Source organism: Opisthocomus hoazin, chromosome 18, assembly GCF_030867145.1.
Source record: "Opisthocomus hoazin isolate bOpiHoa1 chromosome 18, bOpiHoa1.hap1, whole genome shotgun sequence".
NCBI classification, from domain to species: Eukaryota; Metazoa; Chordata; class Aves; order Opisthocomiformes; family Opisthocomidae; genus Opisthocomus; species Opisthocomus hoazin.
In genome coordinates, this window is record NC_134431.1 from 1,954,193 (window position 1) to 1,973,870 (window position 19,678).

Consider the following 19,678-nt stretch of genomic DNA (forward strand, 5'->3'; position numbering starts at 1 on the left):
CTTGTTTTGTAGAGTGAGATGCTTTAGGTTTTGCCATGGATTTATTTGCTTTAGTGTGATCCTTAAGTTACTGAGACTATAATGTATCCACATGGGGTTTCTTAAGGCAAAAGTCAGTGCAGTGGCTAGCCTGCGTCATATACTTGAGCTGGGAAAAGCTGCTCCTCGGGTTATTTAAACATTTGAAGGGCTCAGTCTTACAGGAAAAAACCTCTTCCCCTTTGCCCACACAGATTTAGGTCCATGTATGTCATGGAAGTCCTCTTTTGCCACTGTACTCTTCAGTCAACATTATACAGCAGGCCACCTCTGTTTCTGGATGCAAGAAGATGAAGGATTTGGTATGATGTTAAAACATGCTTGAAGTGCTCTGATTGATGTCCAAGCACCAGGCGTGATGATAGAATCATAAAATTGTTCAGCTTGGAGGAGGCTGTCAAGATCAAGTCCAGCCATTAACCTAACACTGTCAATTCCACCACTAAACCATGTCCCTAAGTTCTGCATCTATACATCTTTTAAATACCTCTAAGGTGTTTAAATACCTCAACCACTTCCCTGGGCAGCCAGTTAAATGATGTCAGTGAGCAATTACAACAGATGGTGTACAGTATGAACTGTTGGAGGAGGGGAAAAAGGGGAGGAGTAAACAAGCTGTTGCTCAGTATGCAACTTTCTTCATTGCTTTGTTTTTCCTTGGCCTCTAAAAAGCACCAATTTTAGCTGAATTTGGGTCCCACAAAGCCTCCATAAATGATTCTATAATCAGTAATGGGGATTATCCTTTAAACTTACATATATACACTAAACTCCACAGACACACACACAGTTGCAGTACACATTTAAATGTAGGTGAGGGTCACCTTGTCATACATAGCTGCATGTGGCAGAGAAGAATGATGACAGAAAAAGTCATTGTAGTAGAACAAATGCAGTAGAAAAACAAGGACTGGGTGTTGTCTTTCTTACTTCTTGTTAGTTTCCTCTAGCTGGGCTTTGGCTTCTCGAAACCTGTTTCTCAGCTGAGCATCTGTTATCCTGGAGTGCTGGGTTGTAATTTTGCTTTTGGATGTGGATCATGGATTCACAGAATAATTTAGGAAGGGCCACCTGGAGGTCTCTGGTTTATCCCTGTCCTCGTACCAGGGGCAATTAGATCAGGATGCAGATCAGCTTGCACAGGTAAGTTTCCATTGTCTCTGGGGACAGAGATCACAACCTCCTTAGGCTTGTCTCCCAATTTTTGACCACCCTCTACATGAAAATACTTGTATGTATGTCTAACTGGAATTTCCTGTGTTGCAGCCTATACTCATTGCTTCCCGTTTTATCCCTCTACACCTCTGAGAAGGGTCTAGCTCATCTTTGCTAAAGCGATGAGTAGTCAGAAGTAGCAGTCAATCTCACTTCATCGTCTTCAGGTTGAAGGAACCCAGGTCTTAGTCTCTTTGGACTTCCTATGCTTCAGCTCCTTGATCATCTTGGTGGTCCACTGTACTCGGGGGGTGACTCAGGTATGTCAATGTTGTCATTATACCGAGGAGCCAGAACTGGATGTGGGTGTCTTTAAAGTGCCAAACAGGAGGAGAATCTGTTCTCTTGACTTCCTGGCTCCGCTTTTGTTTGTACAGCTCTGGATAAAGTTTGGCTGCTTTACTGTGCAGACAGTTGAGGACCTTACACTTCAGTCTCTAGAAGAAAGGCTGCCTTCACCTTTCCATCTCTTAGCAGTTTTGTTTGGATTTTTTTTTTGAGTAACGGATGCAGCAGAGCATCTCCCTTAGTTTGCTCATTTGATGATCTGTCAAGAAATTGGCCTTGATGCTCTTCCTAAATCTGGACTGCTTGTGCACAAACATCTTGCCCTTCCAGCACATGCTGGTGGCTGAGATGAAATCTGCCAGGGTTTGCTATCAAGAGGGTTTTTCCAGCTACCTAAAGAAATTTTCAGCTACTTCCTCTTCTGGTCGGGTGGTCTCTCAGATGCATGCCACAGCATCAGCAGAGTTGGTCTGTCCTCTGAACTTTTGACTCCATTCTCAAAGAACTGGAGTCTCACAGAAGTTAAAGATAAAAGGGCTAGCTGACACCCTGAATTTATCTAATGCATATTCCACTGGGTGATCAATATGCAGTGTATCATGAGAACAGTGTGCTTTTTTGTTTGAGTTTTTTTTGGGAAGATTCATCAAGAGTGGTTTTGGGTGGGGCCTAGCAACCAGTGGTTCTGTGGTAGTGATGCTTTATTGTAATTTTGTGTGTTGGGTAGTGGGTCAGGACTATTTTTTTGCCCCCCGCATTTCTGTTTACATTCGTTATGGGTTGCTTGCAGAATTCATGTGTTTAATGTGTAGAGGAATCTAGTTGTGTGGGTCTATACATACATATATATGTTTTTCCTCAGAAGGACTTGAGGTCTTTGTGTTTCCTGGTTGTCGGAGCTGTTAGGAAGTGTGGTGAACATTTGGCTCAGGGCCTATGGCTTCTGAGTTTCAGAAAATATTTCTAGAGACAGATTCTGTGGGCAAAACTACGCCTGGAGCACCAAATGCAAATTCATGTTTAGCCCCTTTCAAACTCCAGAGGCTTTAGGCACACAAAGTTATGATTCCATAGATGAGTCAGGGAAGTGTCCAGCCACCAGCAGCTAGAGCAGGTCTGAAATGTGTCATCTGCTTTGCAAGGCTCCGGGCCAGGGCACTAAAGCATCACTGCAAGAAGTGACTTCCTAGCACAGCATTTTCATTGATCAAACTCATGAAAATCTGATTAGCTGCTGAGAATACTGTAGTTTGAGCAAGTGAACAATGTGGGAATTTGACTTGAAGTGTGGTTTAAGTTGATAAAATATAAAATTTGAATTTGGAATATATTCTGCTAGATCTTCTGTTTTCTTGGTTGAAGAGGACTAGATCAACCATGGACCCTGGTAAAACCACTGGCAGTGTTTCTGTTCCTGCCTCTCGCTTGCTGCAGTGCAACTGTGGCTCAGCGCTGGCTGCAGAAATGCTGTGCCCAGTACCTGCCTCCAGTATGGTTTGTGGTTTGGCAGTGTTAATGCAAGATGGCGTTTGGTATTTTTGTTCAGCTGCAAATGTGTGCTGCATAGCCATTGTTTAAGTACAGCTTAGCAGCCTCTTCCTAAACAGGGTCATCTTGCCTCTTGCTATGGTATGAGCTGTACTTCGACAAACTCATGTGTTGCTTCAAGGGCACTTTTGAATAACCTTTGCAGTAAAATATGCAGATTTCACTTGTGTTTCAGAAACTTTCCAGAATGAATGGAAGACTTTCAAGCATGACCTTTGGTGTAGCAGCTGATTTCCTTTAATCAAGATATATTGTTGTTTCATGTCCTGACTCCCTGCTAATGTCTCAACAGGTGTCCGATCAGTATTGAAGGAAAAGTGCCCAGATGGCCAAGAAGGCCAACGGTGTTCTGGCTTGTCAGCAATGGTGTGGCCAGCAGGAGCAGGGCAGGGATTGGGCCCCTGTACTGGTGCTGGTGAGGCTGCACCTCGAGTGCTGTGTTCAGCTCTGGGCCCCTCACTACAAACAGGACATTGAGGGGCTGGAGTGTGTCCAGAGAAGGGCAGTGAGGCTGGGGAGGGGCTGGAGAACAAGTCTGATGAGGAGCGGCTGAGGGAGCTGGGGCTGTTCAGTCTGGAGAAGAGGAGGCTGAGGGGGGACTCACACCATCTCTCCTGTCCTGAAAGGCTGTTGTGACAGACTGAGCCCAGGGTCATGGACTAAATGAACTCAATGGACGTTTCTAGAGGGATGACCCATAGACTAAGGAAATGATGTCTGTGTGTGCATATGTATAGCTCAAAGAACAGGAAAAGTGGTGGTGATTAATTGGAATGTATTGGGAAGTGTAGAATCTGGCATCACGTAGATAGTATAGAATAAGGGATGGATACTGTCTTGGTTTTGGCTGGGACAGAGTTAGCTTTCTCTCTAGTAGTTAGTGTAGTGCTGTGTTTTGGATTTAGTATGGGAATAATGTTGATAACACACTGATACTTTTAGTTGTTGCTGAGCAATCAAGGACTTTTCAGCTTCTCGTGCCAGTGAGAAGGCAGCGGGTGCATGGGAAGCTGGGAGAGGACACAGCTGGGACAGCTGACCCAAACTGGCCAAAGGGATATTCTGTACCACATGGCGTCATGCTCAGAATATAAGCTGGGAGGAGTTGGCTGGGCAGGCATCGCTGCTCAGGAACAGGCTGGGTATTGGTTGTCAGATGGTGAGCAAATGCATCCGTGCATCACTTGCTTTGTATATTCTGTTATTACTGTTCTCTCTTCTTTTGTCATTCTCTTAATTTATCTTTATCTCAATCCACGAGTTTCACTCTTCTTTTTTAATTCTCCTCCCACATCCTGCAGGGTGGGTGGGGGCAGGGAGCAAACAAGTGGCTGCATGGTGCTTAGTTGCTGGCTGGGGTTAAACCATAACAGTGGTGGACTTCTCCTTTTTCAATCTACATGCAACTAATTCAGTATTCAGTCTAGCCAGAGGTCAAGCATCTTGATTCCCTGAATACGGATTGTCAATCCCACTGTGATTCCCTTGCAGTGGTTTTAAAAGGAGCTAACGAATGAAGAACAGCAGTGCCAAAGAGAGCCCAGCATCTTTAGGTATCGAGGTTTGCGAGTGCCGAATCCCCATGCATCAGCTCACACGGTGTCCCACATCTGGCATGGTCAGTCAGTGACAGGCTGCAGCGGTGCTCGCTTGTGTGACTGCGCAGCAGATGTCACATAGATGGGATGAGATGTGAGCCACTGGCTTGCTGGGTCTGATACATGGGATGCCAGAGAGGGGCGGATGGATGGTTGTGCCATGTTGCAGATAGGGAGACCTCTGCACAGACGGGGAGGAGAGTGTGAAGTGGGAACAAATGCGAGTTCCATATTCAGATTTGTGCAACTCAGCAGGTCTGGTGTATGGGCAAGTGAAGTGATGCACTTGATGGCGTGCTTGTTCTCTGTGAAAGGCTCCGCAGGGAGGCTGTCCCGAAGCGGTGAGGTGCACTGCTCAGCTGCAACGTTCGTCGGGCTCATGTCCTCAACCAGTGCTGAGAAAATGCAGTAAGTCTTAGAGCAGCCTTGCCTTCCAATTCATCAGCCTTGTCCTCCAGTCTTGTTTGCAGGCTCATTTTGAAAGGCAAAAGTAAAAGTGAGATTTCTGTGCACAAATGAGGTTCAGTTTGGGAAGGTGTGTACATTGTCAGAGGAGTGTGGAGAGGTGATGCGTGCTCTATTTCGTAAAATGGGAGTTGAGTCAGATTTACAGCTTTTCCCTGCCCTCCTGTCTGCCAAATACTGGAAGCCACTGGCTGAGAACTGGGAAATGCCTAAGTCCACTCTAGTTAATAGCTGTTCTTCAAATTTAGCCATTCCTAGCTGTTTTGGTTTGGCCTGGATAAATGCCAGATGCCCATCAAAACTGCTCCATCACTCCCCCTCCTCAACTGGACAGGGGAGAGGAAATATGATGGAAGGCTCGAGGGTCAAGACAAGGACAGGGAGAGATCACTCACCAATTGCTGTCACGGACAGAACAGACTGAACCTGGGGAGAAAAGGGGGTTTTATTCATCACCAGTCAAATCAGAGTAGGATAGTGAGAAATAAATCCAGATCTTCAAACACCTTCCCCCCACCCCTTCCTTCTTGCTGGGCTCAGCTTCACTCCCGTTCGTCTCCCTCCTCCCCCCGAGTGGCGCAGGGGGATGGGGACTGGGCGTTACGGTCAGCTCAGTACATGTTGTCTCTGCTGCCCCTTGTCCCTCAGGGGAGGACTCCTCGCACTCTGCCTCCGCTCCAGCATGAGGCCCTCTCATGGGAGACAGTTCTCCACAAACTTCTCCAATGTGAGTCCTTCCCACGGGCTGCAGCTCTTCATGAACTGCCCCAGCGTGGGTCCCTCCCACGGGGTGCAGTCCTTCAGGGACAGGCTGCTCCAGCGTGGGTCGTCACGGGGTCACCAGCCCTGCCAGCAACCCTGCTGTGGCGTGGGCTCCTCTCTCCGTGGGTCCACAGGTCCTGGCAGGAGCCTGCTCCGGCGTGGGGTCCCTTCCACGTGCTGCAGGTGGAGATCTGCTCCACCGTGGACCTCCGTGGACTGCAGGGGAACAGCCTGCCTCACTGTGGTCTTCATCACGAGCTGCAGGGGAAGGCTCTCTGCTCTGACATGTTGGGCACTCCTCCCCCACTCCTTCTTCACTGACCTTGGTGTCTGCAGAGTTGTTTCTCTCATGTTGTCTCACTTCTCTCTAACTGCTGTCTCATCCAGAGTTGTTTTCTTCCCTTTCTTAAATACCTTATCACAGAGGTGCTGATGGGCTTGGCCTTGGCCAGCAGCAGGTCCGTCTGAGCTGGCTGGCACTGCCTTTAGCAGACATGGAGGAAGCTTCTGGCAGCTTCTCACAGAAGCCACCCCTACAGCCCCCCTGCTACCAAAACCTTGCCACGCAAACCTGTAACACTAGCTATTTAACGGATTTTTAAGTAGATCAGGAAAAAGATCCAGTAATAAAGTAGAAACAGACCTGCCTTTACATGTATTAAATGAATGCCCTGTGCATTGTGTTACGATGCCATTACAGCCATTTTAGGGCTCCCATATTTCAGGCCAGAATTTGATCTCAAAAGGATTTCCTGGATAGAAATGTCCATATGCCATGCAGCAATTGTAATATTTTTTCATTTTGCTGAGAAATCTTGCAGAAATTACTAAAGCCTTCTTTTTCTTTTGGGAGAGGTGGAAGAGGGACTTAACCATATGGTGGCCATCTGCGTATCATCTGAGAAATTTGCCAATACAAGCTTTGTATTGCCTCAGAAAGTGATCTGCAGGCTCCACAGATTGAAGAAGGGCACTCTGAGGGTGATGGGTGGCTCTTTCGGACAGCCTGGTGTGTCTCTGGCCTTGTGCTGCTGTGCCAGGTGGGGACGGTCTCCTGGAGGTCCCATGTCACATCTGCTGGTGTTGTGTGGGGGTTACTGAGGTGTCCGAGATGGCACTGGGCGCTTACGCCGATGCTGCTGAACTGGTCCTGTTGTGAAAGTCAGTTACTGGAGGGGGAAGAATTAGAGGGGGCAGATTTTCATATTCCTCTTCTTAGCTACTTCAAATATAACCATGCAAGAAGCAGAAAATACCTGTGTTGATTCTGGAGGATCAGAAAAACCTCACCTAGCCCAGAATGCCAGACTAACATATGGGTGTCTTGGCCCCCAGATCAGGGTAATTTGCTGGGGAAGTGGAAGAAAATTCCACCAAATCTTTTCTAGGTATAACATTTCTCTCATTTATTCCATGTACTGGAAATAGCTAATTAACAACAGAGCTGCAAGCTCCTGCTGACTTCAGGATCCTGAATAAATTGTTGAATCTGGAGAAATCAGGAGCATTTTTAAAGCATATTAGATAAGTCATCAGCAGAACATCTCAGGATCTCTAATCTGAAGCTTTCTGGAGCAGGTGTTGTCTTTTTTTTTTTGATTCAAGAATGGCATTAAGCATGTTAGGAGTACTGGAATATTACAGCAGATCCTGTAACTGGCTGTGTAACTAGTGTGGGTGAGGAACCGCAAGATTTTGCTTCCATTTTACAGGTCTGAGGAGCTACTGGGAGTGAGGAAATGCCCTGAGGGCCTGTTGTGCGTGTTGCTGTGCTTTGTGCTAGACCTGTACTGACGGGAGCTGTGATGCCATTGAAAAATACCTGGTGGAGTCTGGGTGCTGGCAAAATGAAAGCTGAAACAGCTTGGAGTGGAAATCGTATGAACAGACATGAAAGCACTGCTCATGGAGAGCCAAGATTGGGCACTGCCTGTGTGTGGGCCCACCTGTGATGCCCCCAGCTGCATTATAATGACCACGTTGTGACTTGCCATAGCCTGTAGCAGACTGGGGGACTACACTTGTTGCCCTTGGAGTGCCCATCAAAAGGGACATAGGACTTTGTCTCATCCCCACAGTTAGAAAAGCATGTGGTGGTTGAGGTGCTTTGCGTCCAACACAGGAAGCAATGATTTCTTTTCAGCTATTAAACATACTCCCAAAATCTAAGATTATGTTTCTGTTGGGAAATGAGTAGCTGTTTGCTGTACACTTTCAGTTTTGGAGATCAAATGTCTGTGACAATCTGTTCCAGGTATTACAATGGCAGTTGCAATTTTGCAGCGCAGTAAGCATAGCAGGCCACCCCATGTGTTGCCTTCTGCACGCTGGGGATCACTGTGTGGAGAAGGCTGTCCAGAAGGACACCAGTTCAGCGCTGAGAAGTAGACAGAAAAATAATCTGAAGTGCTCATGCGTCTGTTAGGGCAGTTTATTTTTAATTATTTTCTTTCAGCCCTGATTCTGCAACTCATGGTCGTGTCTCTGAGTTAAATAGGACACTGGATGTGAACAAACACTGAATCAGTCTGTTTAGTTTGTTTATGGAGTCACTTCTGGCCATAGAGTGGTCTAATTCAACTTGAAATCACAGAATCACAGAATGGTAGGGGTTGGCAGGGACCTCTGTGGGTCACCCAGTCCAATCCCCTGCCGAAGCAGGGTCACCCAGAGCAGGCTGCACAGGACCGCGTCCAGGCAGGTCGTGAATATCTCCAGAGAAGGAGACTCCACAAGCTCCCTGGGCAGCCTCTGCCAGGGCTCTGTCACCCTCAGGGTGAAATGCTTTGATGAAAAATGTTACCATTTAATGCTTTTTTGCATTGGGCTTGGATGTAATTTGATGTCTACACCTTTACAGTGGTTGACCTCAAGACTGCAATATCTCACAAACAGTGTGTCCCACAGTACTCCAAGAAGCGTGTTTGCCATAGGACTAAGATGATGTAATTTTTGCACTGTAAAACAGCTCCCACAGACAGCTTTGGGCATGGCGTGTTCCTCCTTGGCTCCTCAGTTTGGTTACGCGAATCTCCATCTGGGTCTCATCACAAGCTTAGCACTATCTCTGCATTCCAAAGGAACTTTGAGTCTTTCATCACTCTCGGCCAAAGCAGCTTCACAGATAGTGTTGACTCATCTACAGAACTTGGAAAAATTTTTTCTACCTTTCATCAAATCTTTCCTTCTGTGAGAAGATCCTAAAGACTGACATGAGAAGTTATTTGTTTTTCTTCTGGGGTCTCCCAGATGGTTTCAGTATTTAGCTTGGAAAACTGAGGTGTTTAGAGCTAGTTTGGTGTAGTCATTGAGATGTTAATTCTACCATTTGTTTTATCCACCAGGATAAACTTGGATTTTATGGTCTTTGAGTGTGACAATAAGCAATCGCGTCAGGACTTTGGATGGGAAAATACCGTATTTGTTTTAAATTCACACAAGATAGGCAATATTCAGAAAAGGTAATAGTGATTTATTTGTGCTTAATCCTACAAGCTGTAATTGGAGTAAAATTTCCATTAGTCTCGAGGAGCAATGTGACTCTGTCATGGAGCAGTATTGGGTCTGTCTCTAAGCTTGAATTCGAGTAAGTTTTCAGTGGAGACATTTTGGTATGTGACCACTGAAACACTCCATCTTTGTCATGCATATTTTTTATCATCTGTGTGCTGGTGACATTTTGGATAGGTCCCGTAGGAATCCTTAGGGAATGCTTACACTTAACTCCTTAATGTAATTATCTATTCAAACTAAATAGAGGAAGCACATATTAGGTGTACGTGTTTTACCAATTTCTGTATCCTAGCAATACCTCATGCACTGTGGTCTGTACCCAGAACAGTGAAGTCATGAAGGCTAATAACAATTTCAGAGTACGTGATTATATATGTTCTTTGGTGTGATAGATGAATGGCAAAGAAAGCATAACCTCTTTCTAATAAATTCCAGTGACAAAAAAGGCTTATTAATGAATCAAATTTGTTAAATGTGCTACATATAAATGCTATATTATAAAGTATGTGTGTATGCGTTGAAAAACAAATCGCCTTGTTCTCATATGGAAGGGTCTTTCCTTCTCCTTCATTGCATACGTGCACCATGCTGTGCTTCACTGGTTCAGTTTCCATGCTCTACTCCTCATTGTGCGTCTCAGCACTTTCCATTTCCTAAGCTGACAGCCACAAGCTGTGGCTAACATCCTCATTAATGATCTGGGTGATGTGGTGGAGTGTCCCCTCAGCAAGTCTGCATGTGATGCTAAACAGGAAGGAGTGGCTGGTATGCCAGCGGGTCCTGCTGCTCTCCAGAGGGACCCTGGCAGGCCGGACGAATGGTCTGACAGGAACCTCATGCAGTTCAACAAGAAGCGCCAAGTCCTGCCCCTGGGGAGGAACAACCCCATACAAGAATACACGCTGGGGCTTGTCCAGCTGGAAAGCAGCTCTGCAGAGAAGGACCTGGGGATCCTGGTGGACATGGAGTTGAGCGTGAGCCAGCGATGAGCCTTTGTGGCAAGCAGTGTCCTGGGCTGTGTTAAGAGGACTGTTGCCAGCAGGTCAAGGAGGTGATTGTTCCTCTCTGCTCAGCACTGGTAAAGCCACACCTGGAGTGCCGTGTCCAGTTCGGGGCTCCCCGGTACAAGAGAGGTATAGTCATACTGGAGAGACTCTAACATTTTTTTTCTTTATGATGAGGGTGACTGAGCAGTGGCACAGGTTGCCCAGGGAGGTTGTGGAGTATCCCTCCTTGGAGATACTCAAAACCTGTCTGGACATGGTCCTGGGCAACCAGCTCCATGTGGCCCTACTTGAGCAGAGGGTTGGACTGGATGACTTCCAGAGGTCCCTGCCAACCTCAAGTGTTCTATAATTCTGCAAAGCTGGAGTGGGAGCTGCTGTCTAGAGAACAGCTGATTATTTGATTTCTGGCTCTCCTTCCTTCCCTTTCCTCTTCTACTGCTCCCGTCCACCCTGGTAAAATACAATTTTTCTGTTAAGAAAATGATATTGTTTCCACATGAGAAGCTGTTGTGTGATTATTGATATGATTTTAGTATTGACCAAAGACAATTTCTTAGTTATAAGAATTTTGAAAAAAATTGGTGGGAACCTAGATCTTTACCTAGTAAAAGGGGCCAAATTCTGTTTCCTAAATCCATCGTGATGTATCATTCTTCCTTCTCATCCTCCTTTTATCATAACTGAATGGCTTACAGATTCCTGAGCCAGGACATCTGCTTAAAAGACACTTATGTACATTTGAAAGAATTCAAGCTTGCATCATATGTGACAGCTGATGTATTTTATAAAAGATAAGAAAGACAATGATATCCTGCCATCGTTTGGGCTTCCTTAGATTAGTGTCGTCTCTATATATCTCTAAGAAGAACAGACATTTCTGTCAACATCTGACCCGTGTTTTGAGCTCCAGTCTTTGGATTAATTATTAGAAGAAAAAAAAGTTCACTTGACTTGAGCCCCTTTAGAGTGTCATCTGTATCATCTTTGCCTGCTTGGAAGGTTTTTGTAACCCTCAGCTGCGCTTAGAAATAAATCAGTAAAGAAATTTCTTCAGTTAGACCTGCACAAAGCATTAGAAAATTCAGGATTTGAAATAGAAATTCACGGTTGGAAAATATGACTGTGAATGCTAAAGAGCACTGGTGCAGTCATCTAGCAGGCCAGGTGGAGTGAACGCACAAGATGTAGTTTTAGCCTTGAGAGGGCACATTGCTGTTGCCAGCCACCACAGCGGTTGTGGGATGAAGGGAAACTACTAAAATCAAGAAAGGCCCACAGAAGAAAAAAGAGTATACAGGAGTCGGGGAGAGGGACGTTGTAGATACAGAACAGAAGAGGTAAAAAGAGCTGAAGTCTGGCAGATGAAGAGTCTTCAATATATGGGACAGCTTCTGGGTATGCTCCCTCCTTGCTCTGCTGTGACCTACCACATCTCTCCTGGTAGCTTAACTAAGAGGGGCTTTCCCCCTGTGCCATCTTGGATAACTCAAGATTGAGGCAAAGAACTTAAGAACAAGAGAAATATATCTTCTAGACACCTGTTTGCTGCTGCCTTGAGCTTCATCCGTGCTTTCAGAGCTGTTTCTGAGCCTTGAAGAGTTGATACAGCATTTGATTTTTTTCTTTTTTGTGGTCACTGGTTGCATGCAGCACATGGAGATTGCCACCTAAATTCACACTTTGGGTAGGTGCTGGGAGTTGCTTGTAGTACGAATGTGCAAAGAAAAAGAGGTTGATTGCTTGTAATGGTTTTCTTCAAGATGTACATGTGGGATACACATTCATTTTTTGGTGATTTTTCCTTTCTTCTTCAAAGTTCTGGATATGTGTTCCTGCTTTTGGGCTCTATATGCACTCTGTCCTTGGCAGCTGAGGTCTCTATTCCTATGGATGCGGCTGGGGAAAACGTTCCAAGTCATGAGGCACAGATACATTCAGGGTTCAAAGATCCATGTATATTATACATCTTGGACATACTGGTTATGGGTAGAATGACTAAAAACCTTGGAGGTGAATGTACTGATGCTCAGCTGGGGATGACTGAAAAATGGCCTAATCGTTTCAGGTCTGTCTTTTCAGGTAGAATAAGCTATATAAATTTGTGTCCTGATTTTTGCTGAATGTGTGAAAAGGGAGTTAACTGTGAAACCTGCATTTTCAGGATGATATTTTGGCTGTGCTGGAAACTGGCGCTGTGCTGTCCTTGTGGGCAAACCCAGGCTTTGGTCCTTCCCTGGATTAACCAGTGCTGTTCTGGTGTGGCCGTTTGCATGCCATTGGTGCAAGTTTTGCAGTGCTGTTGAGACAATACTGCAGTCTGTGTTTAATATGACCCTTCAAAAAGAACCCCAAATCCTAAACAAACAAGAAACCCCCAAACCAGGAAGAACCCAGAATTCTTCTTAAAACACAGGTACGTGTTGCTGCAAATACCTGCTCAGTGTCAGTCTGCCTGGTTGTCTGCTCCCTGAAAAACACATCCTGTTTATGATAGCATTAAGCCCATGAGAAATAAACATTGTACATTTAATTTTAAGATGTGCTAATGCAAGCTGCCAGCTTCAAGGCTCTCTGTTTTGATTGCTATACACATGGGGCAGTTTAAAATATACACTTGAGAAGCTAATGAAAGACAGGAGCCTTATTGTGTTCCCAGTTTGGCTTAGCACTTTGGGTTTAACATTAGACATTTGCAGATGGTCTGAAAAAATCGGCATTTGCATAAAGCACAGTGGTTACAACACGAATTCAAGTGTGGTTTGCAGGTTTTGAAGTTTGGCACGCAGTCAGCAGCCGGAATGGGCCTTGGTTTCGGAGGTGTCTTTCGTTCAGCATTTTTCTAGAAGGAAAAACATGAAAATGCATATAAATGCAAAATGAGTATGGGTCAGAATAAAGCACAGGTGCAAAGAACACAAACTGTGGGAGCTTCTGGCTGGAGATGAGTAGGTGGTTGCTAGCAGTGAGACCTGTATTAGTAGCAATATAGAGACAGGGTGGGACTGCAGCATGGGAAATGCTGGCTTGAGACCAAGCTACTGAGCAAAAGGGTAAAGCTCCTCAGCCCCAGATTTTGAGCAAGTAGGAACATGACTGGATAGAGCAATGGAAAATGCTCTGTAGGGAGGAGTGTAGCAGCAGCAAAGAAAGGGACACAAAGATCTGCAAAGACAATGATGTTATCAGCAAAACAAAGTGAGGAATTACTCCTGGATCACCAAACTCTTGGAAGGAAAGAGTTAAACCTCCCTGCTGATCTGTGGGGCTGGTACCCACTTCATTTCCTGAGCTGTGAGGCTGAGAGAGAGGGGAGGTGACTTGGCAATGCCCTACCTCACATGGTTGGTTTGTCAAGCCTCCTTTGGATCTTGGTAATCCTTTTTGCATCAGATCTGAGCATGGGAGTCCTTAACCCCAGACACAGGTAAATGAGCTGAAAAAGATCTCTCAGGCTACCCAAAGAGCGCTGCTTCTCTGCCCATGATTTGGAAAGGTGGAGAACTTTGGGCTGGTCAGCATGTGCCTGGGACCTGGGAGAGAGCTCTGGAGCCCTCCAGCACCCAAGGCACTCTTACAGGTCGGTAGTTTCCCAGTTTCAGTTTTAAGGTACAAAGTTCTGTGGTCTCTAAGTGCCTTAGGAGCTTTTCAGCCAAAATACTTTGACAAAGTTTGATCACAAGGATGCCCTGCTGTGAGCTGAAGGTGGAGTTAAGTGGCATCCTGAGGCCCTGTTCAACCTGGGTCATCCTGTGAATTTAGGAAGTATTTCAAGGGCGGTTAACCATGTGAGACATCAATTAGAAAGGAAAGAATGAGCTCTAAATGTTTCTCGCTGCAGTAATGACTGGTTTGGCTATAAATGGCTGTCATGACATATTAAAAAGAAAGTAAAAATGCTATTTTCTACTCTTCTAGACAATCTTTAAAAAATAGGAGTCCAGCCACTATAATACTTCACATTTGAAACCTATGGGTAACATCACATTAAGGAAATCTGTCAGTCTGAATCTACTGGTCTGAGAAAATTACTAGTTAACGTTTTCAACCAAGCACCAACTTCTTTGTATGCCTCTGCTTTAATGTTTTGGCCCCTGCAGTTAAAAATCGGGAGATGCAGAGTTTGTGCCCCTGAGCCTGTGCAGTTACCCACGCAGTGTGACTGGGAATGATGCATCTTTACCGCAGATGCCTGAATAATTTTATGAATACTTAAACCAGCTCAAGGTTAAAGTACATTTTGTGTAAGAGAGGACTGTAAAAAACAAAAGCAAAATCAAAACCAAGATGACCCCCAAACCCAAACAATAACCTCGAACTAATCTAAGATCACAGAGTTTTCTTTCTGCCATTAATGTTTTGGATCTGTTTTTACAGTATTTAGAGCTTCAAACTATATGTGAATAATTTAAATCAGGGAGTGGCTGTAGAAGCCTTGCAACTGAATGCATGGAGGAAAACTGTAGAAGTAAAAAACCATCCTACTTCAACAATATTTCTGAACAGCCACCTACCTTGGAAGACTTCTTGTTCTCTGCCTCTCTTCTGCTGACCTGCTGGGATCTTTTAGTTAAATCTTCAAAGAGAATAGCACAACATAACATTAAATCAGTTTTACAGCATGTATTATTTAACTGAAGTGCCTAATACTATTTTTTTGTGCGATAGAAGGCAGATAACCTGCAATGCCACCCCATCACTGCGTGTTTTGTGGTGAAGACCGTGATCTCCAGGAGCTGTCCTCACACACAGCGCGGCTGCACTCGTGCCGTCGCTATTGCTCATGCAAAGCAGAAGTGCACTGATGTTTGTATTGTAGGAGGGCTTTTTTTACGCATTGTTTGGTCAGATACAAAAAAGGAAAAAAAAAGATGGGGGTACTTATGCACATTAGTCACATGAACAAAAAACAGCGAAAACCTTTAGAATTCCATATTTTCTGTTACAAGGTGGTGTTACCTGCATAATTCTGGCACTAATTAGCAAGAGTACACTGGTTTTCACAAGAAAAAAACCTCTTTGCTGATTTGGCATGAACTCTTCATCTGTCTGATGCCACCTTTCATTCTTCAGTTCTGTGTTCCCTTCTCACCCATCAGCTGGTTTCACAAAGCATTACTGGCAGATGTGTTTCAGGGATGTGCCTGAAGCTTTGAAAGGGTTGGGAATATTTGTAGAGTTGAATCTTGGAGCTGGTAAATCTGAGGGGGGCGTGTTCAGACTATGCCTGATGCAACTTGTTGTTTCTTTAGATCAAATCACTAGTGTTTGTGAACTTCCTCACAGTATTGCTTGAGGGCTAATAGCATTTACTGCAGTTAGTGTTATCGTATCAGCTCTAATGCTGTTTATAAGCTAGATGTGCTACATATAAGCTTCATGACCAAGACCTGTCTTGGGATGTAACACAGCAAGGCTGTTGAAGTGTGAGACGCTTCCCAGCTCACTAATCTGTTAGGGTATTTTTGGTACCTTTACTCTGTGTGTGGGAGGTTTGCAGTAAGCACTACCTGTATGTAATGAATGATTGGGATAAAAAATCACAGAATCACAGAATGGTCGGGGTTGGAAGGGACCTCTGTGGGTCATCTAGTCCAACGCTCCTGCCGAAGCAGGGTCACCTACAACAGTCTGTAGAGGACCTTGTCCAGGCAGGTCTTGAATATCTCCAGAGAAGGAGACTCCACAACCTCCCTGGGCAGCCTGGGCCAGTGCTCCGTCACCCTCAGAGGGAAGAAGTTCTTCCTCACGTTCAGACGGAACTTCCTCTGCCTCGGTTTGTGCCTATTGCCCCTTGTCCTGTCACTGGTCACCACTGAAAAGAGTTTGGCCCCATCCTCCTGACACCCACCCTGCAGATATTTATAAGCATTTATTAGGTCCCCTCGCAGCCTTCTCTTCTTCAGGATGAACAAGCCCAGCTCCCTCAGCCTCTTCTCGTAGGAGAGATGTTCCAGTCCCCTCACCATCCTTGTAGCCCTCCGCTGGTCTCTCTCCAGTAGCTCCTCATCTTTCTTGAACTGGGGAGCCCAGAACTGGACAGAGTACTCCAGATGAGGCCTCACCAGGGCAGTTCAGAGGGGAAGGAGAACCTCCTTCGTCCTGCTGGCCGCACTCTTCTTGATGCACCCCAGGATCCCGTTGGCCTTCTTGGCAGCCAGGGCACACTGCTGGCTCATGGTTAACCTGTCGTCCACCAGGACACCCAGGTGGGTGCCTATCCAGCAGCAAAGTCTAGTGGGGCAGAGTTGAGGCTGCAGTGAAACTAGGAATTGCTTTTACTGTGGTTGATAGAGTCTGGGTCCCATTTGGACCTGAGACCAGATTATCACAATCTGGTCCTAATAGCTTCACAAAATATTCATGACAGATTCTCTTGGGTTTCCCTTTAAACTTATCTCTCTGCATTCTTTTTTCTTGGAAAAATCTGGATCATGTCACAACTTACAAATTCCTTTTATAAAAATAACCTGGTTTTAATTTTCCCGAACAAGTGTGAGAATGTGGGGTGGTCATTGAAAAAGATGCTGGAGTTAAATCCCACTGCCTCTGAAATGCAACCAGGTGTGAGACTAAAAGTGAAAATACTTCTCATTTGGGAAGTAGAATGTGTATGTTTGGGCTTACTTATGAAGCGTTTGCTGAAAGACTTAAGCTTCCAAAACCAGCTGTTCAGGGTGAAGCAAAGCATACCAGAAATACAGTGTAGGAGTTGATCAGCAAGCTGACACATAATCATCTGCAAAGGAGAAGTTTTGTTGACAGTTCTCTCGAAAATGATAGTCCAATGTTGCTAATAAAATGTGGCTTCATACTCTTCCTGAATAACAACTTTTAGTAAGCATACTTGAACTAGAAATGAGAATTTACGTACACCCACCGATAAACGGGGACTCATTGTCTGTTCCAGTATTTGCTATCCATATCTTTTTGAATATTTAATAATTGCAAGGATTTATGTAATTACAGGATGAAGAATACATGTTTTGGGCTGTTTGAGGGGGGGAGGGCATTCATTTATTACCTATATTATCGTTACAGTTACGGTTATACAGCTCTGAGGAACAGTGGGAGGAAAAACTATACTTCAGGCATGTAAAGCTAATGTCACGTTATAGGAGCATGTCTTACAACAGGCATTGCACTGACTAGGATCGGTGGTTTACATCCCGTTCCGGCTGGCGAATGATGTTGGCTTCGTTACGCTGTCCTGTGAGACAAGCAGACTACAGCTGAGGTGAGCGTTATGCCAGGATCTGCTCCTCTGAATTATTCTTGCGTTTTCAGTGTCAAATATTCAGTCTGCTTGTATGTGTATAGGAGAAGAACGAGTGTAAAGGTGAGCTGGAGGTTGTGTTGTTTGCTTAGATTCAGCCCCTGAGTCTGCTGTGGATTTCTTTGCTTGCTTTGGCTAATTGCTTTCTCTCTCTGGTGACTATAAAAGGGGAAATCAGCTCAGCCGGGCTTCGCTGTGGAGTGGGGAGGACACCTGGATGCTCGGCTGCTGCCGGAGGAGGTGTCTCCTGCAGACAGCCAAGTGGGGCCGAGGGGGAGGCGGGGTCTTTGGGAGGCATTGCGGAACCTTCTGGAGCAGGAGGGCTTGACAGCGTTAGGGGATTTTTGCTATCTTGGATGCCTGCTGACGAAGCAATATGGCATGACATAGCCTGTCTGCCGTGTTTAAGGCAGGGGACATTTTTGCAAGAAGATAGAGAAATCAGCTGCAGGGAATGTGTTTTATACCTCCGATTTTAACTGGAGCAAAAAAAATTGTTGGAAGTGTAAGACTGAAGGCATCTAGAATCACAAGGACCCTGAAATGAGGTGGCTTGGGAGGCTGTCGACCAGCACAAGCTTTAATAAACTTGCAGTTAAACAACCTGCAGTTAACTCAGGATTCAGGGGTTCAGATTTCATTGGAAATGCCTGTGTGGGGCAACTGTCGCTCCTTAAGGAAACACTGTCCTGAGCAAGTGTGCCAAGAAAATACAGGAACAAAGGTAAGAAACCAACCTGCTTTCAGCAAAAGTCCTAAAACCCTGTAGAAAGCAGCTAACCAAGAGAAACCGTGTTTTTTGAATTATTAAAATTTTGACACAGTTATGAATGATGTTCTGCAGCTAATTATCCCCAAATACCTGCAAGTTTATCGAAAGAAAAAGGTTGGCTTAAATTACATTGAAAGAGTTAAGGCAGGTGCTAGGAAAAAAGTTGTGGAGAAGAGAGTGAAGCATTGCCCTGCGCAGGCTCTTCACTGACAGGACAGATGGTCACCTGCCGCGACGGTACCGACACAGCTGGTCCTGTCTTGGGTAAACAGATGACCTCTGGCTCTCCCTTGCAGCGCTCTTTTCCTCCCCTGCTGAAAGATCGCTTGGCACACAGGTAAACAGAGGTTACGTTAGTAGCTTAGAGAACTGTTGATTTCTCTGCTACAAGAGCAGATCCTAAGAAAAAAAGAGTTGTGTTCCCTTTTTCTATTTGCACTAGACTTTCAAAGGCAGATGAATGTCCGTATTAACAGAAAAGCACTTCTCTTCAATATAAAAAGACTTATACTATGATAGGACCTGTAGAGAAATCTGTAAAGCTAAGTTGTCTGTGGTTTTTTTTTTCTTTTTTTTTTACTCTGAACTGTGCTTTGCCAAATTGCCACCCTTGGATGCTGCGGCCATGTTGCCACTGCAGTTCTGGGTACTGCTGTGGCCTTTGTATGAAATTGCGATGCTGCAGTAAGCTATCCAAATGATCCATATTTATTGACAATTGTATTTTCTGGAAATCTCGTTAATTTGGCACCGAACGGCAGATTTTACTAACCTACTATGGTGATGGGCGGGAGATCTTGGAGATTCATTTTGTTGCTCCTGGAGAGGTTGCATTCTGTCTTCTCCTCAATTACCATATAAGAATCAGCAGCTCTGAGCAAACTGCAGCAGAGCAGTAGGCTTAGGAAGACGTTCTGACTTTCCATCCTGGGGAGGAAAAATGCCGTTTTCGTGAAAACCAAAGGCGGTCAAAACTTGCACGTAGAAGAGATGCAAGGGTAAAAATCTCAGCAATGGGTTTCTGTCATGTTGTGCGGCTTTGACAACGTACCTTGGGCAATTCTTTCATTTCTAGCACTTTGCCTCTGATGCCGGAATACCTAAGATTGCAGTTGTCCGAGTGGAAAAATGTGGTCTCAAATATAATTCTCTCAGATGATCTTTTACTCTTTTTTCCTGATTTTTTTTTTCCAAAGGT

General features: G+C 45.1%; 1 protein-coding gene across 1 annotated transcript; it reads right to left on the reverse strand.

The window, feature by feature from the left end:
- Positions 1–13,097: 13,097 nt before the first annotated feature.
- ASIP (agouti signaling protein) lies at positions 13,098–19,415 on the reverse strand. Its single transcript, XM_009940211.2, has 3 exons — positions 19,253–19,415; positions 14,947–15,008; positions 13,098–13,274 (listed from the first exon to the last, which is right to left on the reverse strand). Exons 1-3 carry the CDS (start codon positions 19,404–19,406, stop codon positions 13,098–13,100), a joined length of 393 nt encoding a protein of 130 aa, XP_009938513.2. The 5' UTR covers positions 19,407–19,415.
- Between the last annotated feature and the right edge of the window lie 263 nt (positions 19,416–19,678).